Genomic DNA, 15,961 nt, shown 5'->3' with positions numbered 1-15,961 from the left:
TTTTTTTTGGTGGATAAGCATGAATCGTTCTTTTTTATGAACTAAAGATTGTGTAGTTTCACTTCTGTGGAGCGGGATTTCTTTTCTAAAGGACTTTTCGAGGTTCACCTTGCGGCCTAAGATGGCCAGTCCGCCCCTGGACTCCAGTCGGGGAGAGCAGCATCTTCAGCCGGTCCTACTCTTGCTGTGTAGTGATGGGTCGTTCGCGAACGATTCGTTCTTTTGGAACGAATCTTTGAAGTGAACGAGATGAACTGATTCCTCCCACAAAACGATTAGTTTGTTTGAGTCTTAACTGTTTCCTACAGTGTACTGTAATCAGAGCCCTCTCACCTGAGCTCCGTTACACACACACACACACACACACACACACACACACACACACACACACACACACACACACACACACACACACACACACACACACACACACACACACACACACACACACACACACACACACACACACACACACACACACACACACACACCACACACACACACACACACACACACACACACACACACACACACACACCCGCCATAAAGAGGACGTATACCTGAACCGTAGCGTCCAGCTAATGTGAAACACACACACACAGCGTTAGCGGGACATTCTCCTCCCCCTGTCGGCACTAAAAGCTTCAGAGGGCGGATAGCTGGGCTCCGTAGCGTCCAGCTAGCTTAGCGATAAATACACACAGCGTTGTATTCTCCTCCCCCTGTCGGCCCTAAAAGCTTCAGATGGTGGATACCTGAGCTCTATAGCGTCCCGCTAATGTGAAATACACACACAGCGTTAGCGGGACATTCTCCTCTCCGTCGGCCCTAAAAGCTTCAGAGGGCGGATAGCTTGGCTCCGTAGAGTCCAGCTAGCTTAGCGATAAATACACACAGCGTTGTATTCTCCTCCCCCTGTCGGCCCTGTGTGAATCCATGCAGGCAGGGGCGGGACTTTATTTTTGCTGAGCCACCATGCGGCCAATCATATGCGAGGACACACTAGGATCATACCATTATGTGAAAGAAGGGTGGGGGGCAGACGCTCCAAAGACAGCAGGTGTGGTGGTACAGGCCAGCTACACAGAGCGACGGGGAGACGGATTTAAATGCAAGCGCGTCGGAAAAAGTCAAGCCATTTGCGAAAACCGAAAAAATAAGCAGCATGTGGCTGCATTTCAATGATATTGAAAGTAAAAGAGAGAAAGCAAAGCTGAGTGCAGGATTTGTAAAATGAAAATAACCTTCAGAGCAAGTTTTTTTTTTGGTAACCGCTCAGGATTTATTGTCAGAGGTGGGAGAAGTTCAGAGCATGTACTTGAGTAAAAGTATCAGAGTGTAGGAATACTCGGTTACAATAAAAAGTCCTGCATTCAAAATGTTACAAGTAAAAGTACAAAAGTATTAGCATCAAAATATACTTAAAGTACCACCTGCAGAGGGGTCTAGATTCAGGTGTTCTTTTCCCCATAGAGACCGCCTCGCTGCACATTATCCCTTGCATAAAAATCGATTGTGGGTCCCTTATAACATGTACACAGTGGAAATAAACATTCTGGTTACCTCAACTTGGTCGAATCCCACCACTGCCACCAAATGTGAAGCTGACCGTTGAGCGGCCCGACCAAGCAAGGAGGCAGAGGCAGAACGTCCAAAACACAACCCGGTGTGGGCATTTATACTCACGGGCACATGACACAGCCTCAATCTCGCTGTTCACGTGAGCACAGTCACCAGCCACAATGATCTCACACACCAAACAAAACAGGAAACAAAGAGCCAAAATCCCCACACTAATTAACCGAACAACACACAGGTGAGGGGAGAGGAGACAACACAGGGCACCAGGTGCAGTTTAGTTCTGTGGGAACGTAATTTTTAGGAGACAGGGTTGCGGGAGGGGACATTGACAGAGGATTACTCAAAAAGTACACAGTAAGTAGCCTACTTCATAGTACTTGTTGTGGGAGTAGTTTCACTGAGTCCAACAGGATCGATCTCACGAATAACTATTGGCAGAACAAACAAACTCGAGAGACGGCTGAGTGACCGCAGTGCAGAATCGCTGTATAGTTGAAATCTCCTAACAATGTTGTCCATTTTAGACACAGGCCTATTATATTTCCAGCCCTCAATAACATTCATTATCTGGGCTCAATATGTGTCTTGGCTGTTTTCGTTGTGAAAACAAATGGACCGTAGATACACGGATTGGCCGTCCTCATCTGCGTTCTTATTTTGAAAGACAACTTCCGGTAGCAGAATAGGAAAAAACGGGGGGGGGGGGGGTTTGTTTCTGTTTTCTAGTGATTTTATTTTTTGTTTTGAGAAGTAGAAAATGAAAATCATCCCGTTTTTTTAAGTTTAGTAAATCCATTTTTGACCATGATAAAGAAAAACGCCTTGTATTTCAATTTTGGTTTTTCAATTTGAAAACGAAAATCAAATATCCAGTCGTTTTTTGTTTTTGAATATCCATTTGTGAAAAAAAAATCCAATGACCAAAACATACACTGACCCTCACCGCACGTCACTGGTGTGGTGGTATATTTTCTTCTGTAATTGGTTTAATTACCATTTAACATCTCCGTGTAGGACACCAAATAAAATAAATTCTAAAATATAAGGTTTTCATTATTCAAAGGGTCATTCATTTATTCAAGTACTTATTCAAATACACAGATAAACAGCATGTATTAGCAGTTCTAGCCATTACAGTTCAATTCTGATTTCTTAAAGATTGTCATATTGATGGGCCGTTAAAGCAATACATATTTCCAATCTCTTGAGAGCTGTGGCTCCCTTGCCCTAACATATCCCAATGGTTTACTATCTACTATCCCTACACTGTGCAAGTAGAGTAAGGGTGTGTTTGACAATAACCTACAGTGTACTCATCATGTATTACAATCCAAAATAAACAAGGTATAAGGAAAACACGTATGTGATCAGTTGTTAGGGGCAGCCTTTTCTGTTCACAGAGAGGACTTTTCTGTGTCTTTATTTCTTGGCCTTTCCTTGAGCAGCCACGGCCTCCATGGCTTTGCGTACGGTCTCCTCGTCTCCCAGGAACTGCATAGGCTTCACAGGCTTCAGGTTCTTGTCCAGCTCGTAGAGGATGGGGATGCCTGTTGGCAGGTTCAGCTCCATGATGGCTTCATCAGACATTCCTACAAGTGGCAGCATATACAAACAAGTTAGAGAATTTACAGATTATGTTTTGTTTTTTTAAAGCAAAATGTGTTAAATGAATATACTCTTGTTATCACTTTATTAGGTAAAATATTATTGAAGCTGTAATTCACAATGGTGTTGTACTGGACTACATTACATAGAAAGGTGTTTCTATTTCTTCTCCTTTTTTTAATACATGAAGGGGGAAGGATATTAGACCCCTCATTATAATGCAGTAGAGGGAAATTACACCCCTAACAAAGACCTCAATGCTAAACATACAATCGAATTAACACCTCTATGACAGTGTCAGAGAATTGTATTTGTGTTGAATAGTGGTAGATTGTTCTGGTGTACCTAATAAAGTTTAGTGTATAGTTTTTTAATTAAATCTTACGAAAATTCCTGACAACTAGGACCTTTGTTTTTAATTTAAGTAAAAGACATAAAAATGTAATTTGGCAAACTACTTAAATTTCCTTATTCATAACGCCACACACCCTCAAGGTGCTTTACAATCCCCCTCAGACTGTTTCCATGGGCAGCGATGAGGACCCTCTTTCCCTGTTTGATCTGAGGTGCAATCTCCTCGTTCCAGTAGGGCAGAGCTCGTGCGATGGTGTCCTTAAGGCTCTCACAGGAAGGAAGCTGGTCCTCACTCAGGTCCGCATAGCGCCGATCCTACAAGGAGGACATTCTCAATTTTTAAAATACATAAAAAGGCAAAAATGAACACTGCAAAAATCAGCACCTAGATCGCTTTGTCTTTTAGCTTTTTCTGAAGAGACCTTTATTGAAATAGGAAAGGAACTTTGAGTAAGGGTAAGAAGAAGTGTCATATAAAAGCAATGTGGTGACGTTTTCTTTGTCATTTGCAGGCATGAAAGAATCAGCTGTGATCTTATTACACTGTCAACAGGGTAAATGTTGCTTATCAATGTTTTGACAGCCAGCTACGAGTTACCACATCCTAACTTCAAAATACCTCGGTCTACACAGACTTCTGATCAGTGTGTTTCTACCTTGACTGAACTTTGAACTTGATCCTAGCAGACCTTATTTCTGCCAGTCATTTATTAACTCCCCTTGGACATACTATTATGGCCCCTACACACGGCGGCGTGCGTTGAAGCTTGCCGGCGGGCGTGTCTGAAGTCTGATGAATCTCCCGCCCCGGACACACAAGCACGCGGTTTGATTGGCTAGAGCTTGTACTGGCATACAATTCGATTGGCTGACACTTCCGTCGAAGCTTCAAAAGTAGAACATTGCTCTACTTTTGAAGCTCTACGCTTTGCTGAAGTCAATGGGGTGACGTCGGCAAAGCGTGACGTCACCCCATTCAAAGTGAATGGGCAGAAGCGTTGAAGCTTCAACGCACGCCGCCGTGTGTAGGGGCCACTAGGCAACAGCATTAGGGCATATGCTACTAAGCAGTAAGGTGATGTATCTCCAGTTTGTTGGATTTCCATCAGATTGCATTTGCACTGCTGTGTCTAATGCCCCGACCACACGAGGACGAAAACGGCTAAACGCATAGGATTAACGCAAACGCAGTCGCAAAAAAGCTTCCGTCCACACGCAATAGTCATCCGGATAGTGTCTGTCCACACGAGACAGCTCCGTTTAGCTCCAACCGCTGGAGAAGCTGCAGTACATATGCAGGAGCCTGTACGTGGCGCTGTAACTTCCTCCACAAAAGCAGCGAAGAAGCATGGTTGTCATGGTTGCCCTTCTGTTTATTCTCCGCGGTGGGGGCCGAGGGAACCGGGCAGAGTTTTTCGCCAGTCAACGTGTATTAAAGTTTAAATCTTCCGACAAAATTATAAAAGTGCCGGTCAAAGGTCTTCTTTGTTATTTATTGAGCTTTAAAACAAATGAATAACGAATCTATATATTATAATAATAAAATACACGGAGCCTCTCTTTTTCCTCCCTCTCTTCGGACAGCGCCAGTGTCTGTTTCATGCAGCAGCTGATCCAGTAATGAGTGACCCGGCCGACAGTAAAAATAAACATATTTATATCTAGTTTAGGTAGTTTGAGAGGTAATTAAAATAGCTAAGGGTGATGATCGGACTTGAAGTGTGTGTTTTACTCCGTTCACCGCCGCATCACAGCTGGAGGAGCAGCAGGTGAGCAGAGCTGCGTGTCTCCGTCCTGTCAGATTAGACTTCACTCACGTTTAGGTCCATATCGAGAGAAAGATAAATAATCTGAATTCAGTGTGCAGTTTACTTTGACGCGGGGGTGAGCAGCAGAGGTGGGGAGAGGCGGGGCTATTGACTCATCATTATCAGAAAATTATCGTATAGGGTGTACACACGGAGCCGTTGGACCCCCCCAGAGCGTTGCGTATGCCGTTCTATCCACCTTGGGACCCGTTATCGTTTACGCAGTCGTTTAGTGCCGTATTCGGTCGTCCTTGTGTGGCCGAACGGTCTATATGACACTAAACAGTAACGCAAACGACCGTTTTCGTCCTCATGTGGCCGGGGCATAAAACACTTAGATATTCAAGCTGACTGTGCTGCACACAAACAGACCTTGAATCAATAAATGCTTCACACTGATTTCACACAGCAGTAAGCTGTTCAGTACACAAAGCAATTTGTTCCTTATATGCAAACTAAAGCTAGTTATGGTATGTACAGTAGATATATTATGTTACCTTGCTGATGATACTGTAGTAGTCATGGTCTGGTCCCATGGTAGGAGGTGGGGTATCGAATGAGCGCCTCCAGATCTTCACTTGAGCCTCTCCATGCTTGGCGGCTGTCTCTGCCTTGTTTAGCCCTGTCAGGCCCCCGTAGTGGCGCTCATTGAGCCGCCAGGTCCGGTGCACCGGCACCCACATCTGGTCAATGGCATCCAGGACCAACCACAGTGTTCTGGTGGCCCGCTTCAGAACGGAGGTGTAGCAAATGTCAAACTCAAAGCTAGCATCTGTAAGTTCCAGAAAGTGAAATACATTGGATTTTAATGCATTTTTACTAGGGATGCACGATATTGGTTTTTTGAAACCGATACCTTCCTGCTTCTCAAGACCGATACCGATAACAAAAAAAAAATTACGCCACTAATTATTTTAACGCGATTAACGCATGTGTATTTTTTTTCCTCGGCCGCCCCGTAGTTTCAGAGCGCATCGAGTTTAAAATACCATCTACAAGCTGATGCTGACAGCCCCGCTCCTGTCGCCCGCTTGTGGCAGACCACACTTCCACGCTCACCGGCAGGCACCGACTGGCCATCTGGAGGACCGGGAGGGTGTGTGTATGTGTGGCCCGAACGAGCGAGAGAGAGACCTTACGTGCATTGTTGTTGTTCGCATCTGGTGCTAGCTAGCTGCGCTAACGGATATACGGAGCTGTTTAAATGAAAACAGAGGAGCGACATTTCGCCACAACTGCGCCGAGCACTTGACTTTATGCAGGAAGCCAGACAGTGGGACATTGTACGAAAAGTCAGCACACTCAGCACGGATAGTGCGCAACATGATTGCAGCGTCCAGGCAGCTCCGGTTCAAGCATATGCCTTGAGTTGCACATAGCTCCAACGCCCATACCACCGACGACATGTTTGTTTACTGTCCTGGCTTCACGGCCGCACACCATTTTCGTCACAGCCAGGCATGAGTTAGGGAGCGCTGGATTTGTGAAAAACTCCCCTCTTCCTAAACCACTAATACCACAGTACTGGCAAAACGGGAGGAGTAAAAAACAAGCGCCACTCATCCCAATCCACCCACACCGCAGTATTTTTTTCTTTTTTTTTACCCAAAAAATATATTGTTTATTATCGGGGCTATTAATACTGGTATCGGGTTTATCGGGATGACGTCATAATTCCTAATATCGGACCGATAATTATTGGGCCGATAATTATCGTGCATCCCTAATTTTTACTGAAACTGTCAACAGAAAATTCCACCTGGATACTTTGATGGCTTCCTTCAGCTTTGTTTAGTTAGTAAATTCCTCTGCAATACCTTCAGGGAACCACAAGTCTGCACTTGTTGCATTAAACATCTCTTATAAATGACACCATGATACCATGAACAGAAGCAACGGATTCTGAAGCCTAACTGAAAAAATATATGTGGCTAGATTTAGGGCTACAACCAAAACTTATTCATTATCTTTGTTTAAAAAGTCCACAAAACTTAAGATATTTGGTTTACTGTCACATGTGAAAACAGCAAAATATCACATTTGAAAAGCACAATGTCTTTTTAAGTCCAAGTGAATATATTAGTAGGTAAATGTGGTTTGCTGTAATTTATTGATGCTTTTTCTGACAGATGGATGATGGTTAAAGAATATTACCCACACATTCAAGTTGGCATTAAAGTCCACAAGTAGTGCCTCATAAAAAAAGTATCCTGATTTTTTAAATGAGAACAGATATGTTAACTGTATGTTCTTATAACATTAAATAGCAGTGTGCCAGACAAGCATAATGGAGGCATCACCTCTGCATGTTAACAGGGCAGGGCAGTCCAGGGTCTGGTCTGGTCTGGTGCAGAGAAGCCATTATACAACCAGATCCGTGCACTTGCCCCTACGGTATTTCAGAGAAAGCACACTGGATGATGGGATAAATTGAATTAGTTCCTCCTCACCTTTCAAGGCCTGTCCTCCTCTCTTCGCCTCCTTTTCCCCGGTTTCACTCAGATCTGCATCGAACCAGCCGCAGAAGCGATTCTCCTGGTTCCAGTTGCTCTCTCCGTGGCGGATCAACACTAATTTGTAGACAGCCATGATTGACAATACTATGCCTTGGGTGAAGAAATTAGACAAAATGTGTTTTAAAACAGGATGCAAAGGCTGTGAATGTGACAACTCTCCTCTTTAGAAAAATAACACAGGTCCACTCCTGTGCTGTCGAACCTCTGAGTACTTTTATTCCGCGGATTGGTTAGTCCCTCACTTCCTGGTTTTCACATCCAATAAGATTCCGCAAAAAAAAACGGGTTGTTCATTTCTCGACCAATGACAACTGTGGACGTCAGCTGCGGAGACTCTTCCCTGACCTTCATACTGTTTACAGATTGTACTCCGTTGACTTTTCATTGTTTTTCTGTCTGCCTATATCTATCTATCTATCTATCTATCTATCTATCTATCTATCTATCTATCTACATTAATATCTTAGTCTAAGATCCCATAACCAATTGTTGCTTTTCCTAATGTTCATCAAAACATTTACCAACAATTGTTTAAAAGTTCAAAAAGTACAAATGACCAGGAGCAGCACCTCTTCATGTCCCTAAATGTGAGTACAGTAGCAGTCCCATAACATGTTGGCCCTTTTTGGAGGAGCTTTAAGTATTGCATAACATATTGGCAAAAGCCATCTCAGTTTTTATGACAAAGATTACTGCATACAGAACATATTTGCATATATTTATATTAAGGAGAGAACTCCTTCAACCTTCTCACAAAGGACCGTTGTTGTTGTTGTTGTTGTGATTGCTTCGCCTTGCAACCATCTACTGCTGACTGTATAATGTCAACATTGTATTCAGTTTTTCCCCCTGGCCAAACACAGCTTGATTTTTCATTGCCCAGAATGTGATAAGATCCATTCATCCCTCTGAATTATGATCTGCACAAGACAGTAGTCACTTGTATTTGTGAATATAAACTCAACAAATAAAATGTTATATCATTTTTTTTATTGTGGACATTACCAGCCCTTTACATGTTTGTGTAGCCAATGTAATTGTTGACGTTCTACCCCAACTAATGTCCACTTGCCATAGCTTTTTCCAGACCTCGGGGTTAGTCCAGTTCACTACTGTCAGTGATTTTCTTTTTAAAGGTGGCAAATAATAAAATAGTTTTAAATGTGGTCCAATTCATGTTTTGTGAAACCCTATATCACCTCCTAGTGGGTAAATCCATCACTGTTGGTTAAAATCTAGAGCAGTCCGGTTTGGCTGACACTGAAATGTTTTATTTATGTCTGGACAGTTGAGCTATAGACTCCACAACATTGTTATTTTTGACTTTATTTCGCTGTTGCATCCAAACTTTTTATGCGTTCATTCTGACAAGGATACCAAATAATGCAAGTTCAGGAGCCTAATAACCAGATAAAATAGGGGATATTGTTTTAATTGAAAGAGAAAATGTGAATTTAAATTTTTATCCCCAGAACTACAGTGTGTGAAATCTGTGTGAAAAGTAGTCCTGGGAAACACTTATGAGCCATGTAAGGTATTATCAGGAACTCCATGATCCGTGCTCTGAAGGAATGTTTGTTTTACTTTGTGTGTCGTCTACTAATGCTGCAAGATGCAAAGCTCGGTAAGAGTTGTATCACCTTGGATTTCACTTCTGATTCCTTCTATAACATTGTATTTTATTAAGGTAAAAAATACAGATGATTGACAGAGGTGTTGTTGATTATCTTCATGAATTAGTGCCAAAGAATCAGTTTGACCGCCCTCCTTTCTCCCTAACTTTCTTAGACTCTGAAAAAAATCTTCTCAACGTCTTGGCGGAGGATTCGCGAGTTGAGGAAGTGGTGGTATTTTCAACGCTCTATAAATAGCTATCATCATTTCCCACCACTGGCTGCCATTGGCCTCACGAACACTGTGCCCATTCAGACATATTGTGCGGGCAAAAGCTGCTGAAACAGATGTGTAGTCACCATGTTAGGAAACTATAAACTGGAGAGTATCACAGGCAATCGATAGGGCTGAAACAATGTGCACATTCATGCCTGACACAGACAGGAAATGTCGATCTCAGATTCCTGCTTAGATCTTCATGACATTACCTTTTTGATATTTTTTCCAGCCCATTTACTTGTTCTGTCAGTCTCCATCTGTTTTCACATGCTTCCCTCTCCTTTGCAGAGGAATGTGCATCTCAGCAGTATCTGATGAAGGTGTGGTTGACAGTGCACTGCTGTGTGCATGTGTCTGTGTTTTCATGTTTGATGTGCATACAAGTAGCCTCTCAAGCAAGACAGAAGAGGAGGGCCATGAGCAGGTAAAAAAGATGCAGACACAGAATTTGTGTGGGAAACAAAGACGGACGGGGCACTTCATGCCCAAAGCAGCTGCTGAATATAGTTTAAACCAAAACAGGTAAATGCACCTGGTTCAGTTAACACCTGGCCCTGGTCTTGCAAAAAAAGGAGATGTAAATCAGGACTGGGCACAGTAACAAAAACAAAAAGCGGGTAATAATTTAAAAGTACAAATATTTTTTAAATAATAACATTTCCTGTTGAATAATGCTGAACAAACCAATATGTTTTTTCAAGTCCAAAACACTGACATAAACATATTTGTATTGAAATGGGTTTTGGTCGCTGTAATGTTTCTCATGTTGTTACTGGCTGTAAGGGGATTTCTTCTTAAAGTTATTTCAATGTAAGAAATTTGGTGAAAAATCCACATCCCTCACGCACAAAAATGCTTTCTGATGTTTAGTTGAAGCTATGAGGAAATCGAGTCGATGCCTTTCCTTCTGTTTTCCAGACAGTGTTTCATTGCTGAGCTTTGGTGGATTGGCAAAATGAGGAAGTCTTGTCCAAAAAGACTATAACTGTTGTTCTGTACACCGCTATGTTGGAAGGCGAATAGCATTTTAATTAAAAGGGACAAAAGACATTCCTAACAATTCTCTATGATTATCTTACCAGTGATTTAATTATCGCCATGATTCACAGTCATGTCCTTGTTATCCATATGGACTTTAGAAGTGACTTCAAGGTTTTTCTGGCAGCAAACATAATATCAGATTTATAGTGAGTTGACATCAGTCCATGGCAACAGCTACATGATGCTTTGCTTACAGAGAGGGCTAGAGGAACCATTTGGAAGTGTCATGATGACTATTTGACGGGCAGTTGCTTTCAGAAGGGTGGGTAGGCGGCGGCGCAGACAGGAAATGTCTCATTGGTGGAGTAGACGAGTAGCCAGGCCCGGTTCCAGAACAAAATGACTCAGGGTGCATCTGAGATTAGAGAGGGTGCAGTGGTAAAGTGCTATTTATATATGTGGGGAGTGGACCTAACATCCTCTAGGGGGGGTCCTCACCTCCTCTAGGGGGGTCCAGGGGCATGCTCCCCCGGGAAGATCTTTTTTAAATATTGAATTTAAAAGCATCAATCTGGTGCACTTTGAGAGCAAGATGAAGAGATACATCTCTCAACACCCATATGAAACAGAACTGTAAACAGATTTTTCTTTATGGATATTTTACAAATCACTCCCCTTTTAAGACCGAAATGTCTACAGGCATAGCAGAAGATGGCATCTTTTTCACAGGAATATTCCAGCCAATCTCTGTTTTGAAACCATGAGCTGCAAAATGAGCGCCTTACCCCACTGTACAGGCGAGTTGGGTACTTTTTTAAATATACCTGGGCAGGCTCTGTTTTGCCGAGGTCCTCTTGCGGACCGCCGAGGGGTGGCGTGTTTGGGGCAATTAAGACAGCTGCTCCGCCGCCGTGGGCGAGGCGGGCAAAGCCGGCGAGTCGGACGGGAGTACGTTAGTGTCCACGACAGTGGCCACGGGTAACGTAATGTCCCCATGATCTGGACTGTTATTACCTGCAGTAGATGCAGTGTTACTGCTGGCGATAAGGGATGGTTGTTTTAACCATTTTCTGATGTCCATCATTGACTGCTGTGTAAGTGTGGGCACCTTGCATATGACGAACGCGCAGCGGCACAGGTCACGCGCACCTGACATAACGTTACTTGCTATTTAAATTGACCAAATAAATGCAGCAGACAATGTTATTTAACCATAATTACAATTTATTTTATTTCAACTATATTCTTCTTCTCCTTATTATTATTACTACTATTACTATTGTTATTATATATGTAATATCTTTCACTTTTAATTTTTCAAATGAGGGTGCATAACGACTCAACTGAGGGTGCAATGCACCCTTATGCACCCCCGTAGAACCGGGCCTGCGAGTAGCCTACAAAAAATCACACAGTATGAACTCAAGAGCAGTGCCTTGCTCTATACATCCTTTTACCAAGTTGTCTGGTTTTTTTTTTTACTCTGTAGCTAGGGGAAAAGTACAATAACCTCACTTATGTGGTACACACACCCTTCTAATAATGTCAGGATGTAGTAAGGTTTCCAAATAGGTGTTATTCCCTGTGATTACATGGCCTTCTTGTTTGGAAATTATGTTTGAGGATTACATTCATAAAGGGCTCACACACAACAGTGACAAATCTGAACAGACTTGATCTATAAACTGTGGTCTGTGTAATAAGGAGCATGTTAATGTGGTAACCTCAAAAATATTGCAGGGTAAATGTGGATAGCTAATTATTGGCTTTAAATGTCAGCGTATGCTATAGTTGTGAGTCATCAAACTCAAACGATTCACTATGGTTACTTTTAATATCAAATTAAACCCTAGGTTGGGTCTTTGTTTATGCAGCATGTAAAGCTGCTGTGTTGTCTCCACTTGGTTGTATACAGCAGTGTGTTTCCGCAGGAGCGACACGTGGACAGAACAACACTTCTCAGGAGGGGGATGGAGTGGGTGGGAGTGGGACTCCTTTCCTCCTTTAGAAATGCTAGATATATATTTTGCAGCTGGTAAACATTAACCCTTTCACTCCTGTAACTCTGACCACAGATGTCACCTTGCATTCAACACGCACATTGCATTCTTTCTGTCGTCGTTGAATAGAAACGCAAAGGAAGATATTCTGTACAAACTGACAAAACACTCAAATGAAATACTAATAAGTCCAATTATTTTTCAAGTTTCCCTGTTTGTCTCTGTCTATACTAGACCATACATAAGTCAAGGCTACTTGTATGAGTCAGGTAAAAGAAGATATTCTCGGCCATCAAGCAGAATATATTTCTTATCTTTTAGTCTTTCATTCATGTGTTGTAAAACTTGTGCTTTTATATTCTAATCTCTGCATTTTGTTGTCATGCTTTGATTGTGGATCTGGAGTTATAGTGTAAGAGGGTGGATTTCCCAAAAAAGGAAATGGTGCTTTTATGTGTGAGTTGCATTTAATCATCATATTTGCAGCATGTTGTTAAGAACTGTATGCTGACTTAAATAGATGACACATCTCATCGTCTACTATTTGGCTTAATTTTCATTGGCTGAACGTCAGCCCACCTCCGGAACCCCAGCAGACTGTTCCCGGTAAGAACAATCCTCTTCCCAGATGATCACATAATCCCCCCCCCCCCCCCACACACACAGATAGGTCTAAGGATCCATGTCTTTCATGTGGTCGTGAAGCATATAAATTATCTCTGCTGATTGGCCAAGGCTTTTATCTCCCAACAGGAAGTTCCTGAGGGCTTCCGTCACTAGTCCCTCTAAATCTGTGTCTCATTTGGTAAAAGCCACCAAAAGCAAAACACGTAGTCCAGTTCTTCCTCTCAATTTGAAAAGCTTTTCTCTAATAAAGGATCATAACCAAAGATACGTATCACTTGCTCTCAATTAACTGGTCTTTATTCTTTGGCTTTACATAATAAACACTTAAAGGATATTTTCGTTCAGCATAGACATTGTAGCACCAATTACAACTGTATTGTGGGATTGTTGTTGTAAAAAAGAAACCTCGTTGAGTATACAGAGTACTGAAAAAGGCACTGATAAATCTGTTTGCAAAGTTGGAGTCATACAAAACAAAAAACAGAGCAAAAGGAAGTCCACCATTTTTTGTAGTCATTCCCACTAACTGTTCGGTGTAGTTTGCTGTCATACAAAACATAAAAAACATATAATATAAAAGGTAATACAAAATATCTCTTAGAAAAAGAAAACCCCTATGAGAGGTTTCAGATTGACAGTACCAACACAAATCTAAACACGGTATGTTAAGGCCATTGAATCGTAAACAATAATTATACTGCTACCCCTCTATAAGTAGCACTTGCAGAAATATATTTATTCTGCAGGAAAATTACATTCAATTAAGAGATAAATGCAAGGCCTTACCTACAGCTAGGAGACACATGAAATATGTTTTAGACCTCCTAACACATTTCAAATCAGACTCAATCCAGGGTAACTATAGGTCTCTGAGCTACTTGTGTATTTTTCCTGCCAGCAACTCTAAAATAAACTGAGAGTGATTTTGAATTGATTCTGCTTCACCACCAGAGTGTAAAGCTTGGAATGGGGGACAAAGTAGTAAACAAAATCCTGCGATAAGTAGAGCTCTGTTGAGTTAAATTACAGTGAAGTTAACTATTCCTCATCTTGCTGTGGATGCCCCCTGAAAAAGGAACCGTACCCCTCCCTGTTACCCTCACCCCCTTCAGTCTCATCAGATGACCGTCTGTTCTCCTCGACACTTCCTGCAGGCTCCATAAATAACCGACACTAGGTAAGCCAGGCAGCACAGGCAGGCGAACACGGCGGCGGTCAGGTAGACCTTGTACAGACAGTGGTGTTTGTACAGCTCCAGGTTGCAGTAGGAGTTACGGTCCGTCTTGTAGATCATGACTCCGATGGCCGGCAGATAGAGCACGGCGGCGGCCACGTCGTGTGCCAGGTTAGTGCACAACCATCGCTCTCCTCCCAGCAGCGGGACCAGGTCCTGCTTGTCCAGCAGGGTGAGGAAGAAAAGTGCGAGGGTGAGGAGCCAGAAGAGGACTGCGACGAACAGGACGAAGTGGATGGATCCTTCGTATTTGTTTGCAGCGATGGTGACCCACAGCCCGGCTCCGAAAACAATCTGCAGGATCCGGATGATTCCCAAAAAACTTTTAAGGAACTTCAGGATGTTCTTCCTCACCTGCGGCTGGGAAGGTTGGGGTGGCATCCTCCGGTCACTCTCGGTCCCTTTTTCCCGAACAGGGCGGGTGCTTTCTGCCAGCTGTAAACAGCTGGGGAAAAGATGTGCAAACAGTACAAATAGCGGAAAGAAAGACGGTTTGTGGTCAGACAATAAAGCCAAAAGTAAATAAGTTTAGGTATTAAAAGGAACTCTCTGTTCTTTCCACAGCCCCGGGGTTTCAAATGAAAAACCCTTTTGTATGTTTCGTCTTTTCCGTTTCCTTTGTAGAATGCAGCGTCTGTGTTGGGGGGCTGGTTGAGGGAGAGGGGGCGGCCTGTAATTCAAACCCTGCTCCTCCTCTGCTGGCGTGCTGGATCCTCCAGGTCATGTCCGCTCATCTGCTCCTCTGGGACATTTCCCCGAGGTGTAGTTTCCCCTGGGGCCTGGGCTGTGTGACATTTTCTCCTCACAGCTTTCAGGGAAGAGAGGCTTTATGAAAGAGATGTATGACCAGATGTATGTCTGCCGAGGCAGCAAGACAGAGATTTCTTTCAGAGCCAAATCACACATTTTGTAAGCAGGCATTATTTAAGTTAATCTTATTATTTTATTCGTTTTGCAATGTAACACTGACATGTAATCACATTTATTTATTTTAGAAGACCTTTACTTTATTTATGTATTACTTTTTTTGTTCATTTCACAAACATACCAAATAAAATAAAAACTGAAACATGCATAAAGGCCACACATATTTCAATTTGAGAAGCACCAATATAATAAATAATATGTCCCTAATACAATACAAAAATCAAAAGCTATAATAGGCTAGTAGGCCTTATATAATATAGTATAATTTAACAGCCTATAACATAGCCTATTAAGCCTTGTCCATTATGGTATAATATAATATAAGCCTGATAGAAAATCTAGGCTAATTTAATATAATAGCCTATAATATAATATAGGCTACGTCAAATAAAATATGATTTTCCTATTTCGCTGGATATGTAGGATAACATAATA

At 42.4% G+C, this 15,961-nt stretch overlaps 2 protein-coding genes across 2 annotated transcripts; both read right to left on the bottom strand.

Annotated features, from left to right (window-relative positions):
- Positions 1-2,628: 2,628 nt before the first annotated feature.
- LOC117538194 (phosphoglycerate mutase 1-like) lies at positions 2,629-8,098 on the bottom strand. Its single transcript, XM_034203763.1, has 4 exons — positions 7,799-8,098; positions 5,846-6,120; positions 3,675-3,855; positions 2,629-3,170 (listed from the first exon to the last, which is right to left on the bottom strand). The coding sequence occupies exons 1-4, from the start codon at positions 7,935-7,937 to the stop codon at positions 3,001-3,003; spliced, it is 765 nt and encodes a 254-aa protein (XP_034059654.1). The 5' UTR covers positions 7,938-8,098; the 3' UTR covers positions 2,629-3,000.
- Positions 8,099-13,644: 5,546 nt separating this feature from the next.
- marveld1 (MARVEL domain containing 1) lies at positions 13,645-15,274 on the bottom strand. The gene has a single exon (XM_034203762.1). The coding sequence runs from the start codon at positions 14,978-14,980 to the stop codon at positions 14,483-14,485; it is 498 nt and encodes a 165-aa protein (XP_034059653.1). The 5' UTR covers positions 14,981-15,274; the 3' UTR covers positions 13,645-14,482.
- Positions 15,275-15,961: the final 687 nt, after the last annotated feature.

The sequence above is a fragment of the Gymnodraco acuticeps genome, unplaced genomic scaffold, assembly GCF_902827175.1.
Source record: "Gymnodraco acuticeps unplaced genomic scaffold, fGymAcu1.1, whole genome shotgun sequence".
Classification (NCBI taxonomy): domain Eukaryota; kingdom Metazoa; phylum Chordata; class Actinopteri; order Perciformes; family Bathydraconidae; genus Gymnodraco; species Gymnodraco acuticeps.
Note: the sequence above shows the minus strand (reverse complement) of the source record. Positions and strands in the feature narration are given on the sequence as shown.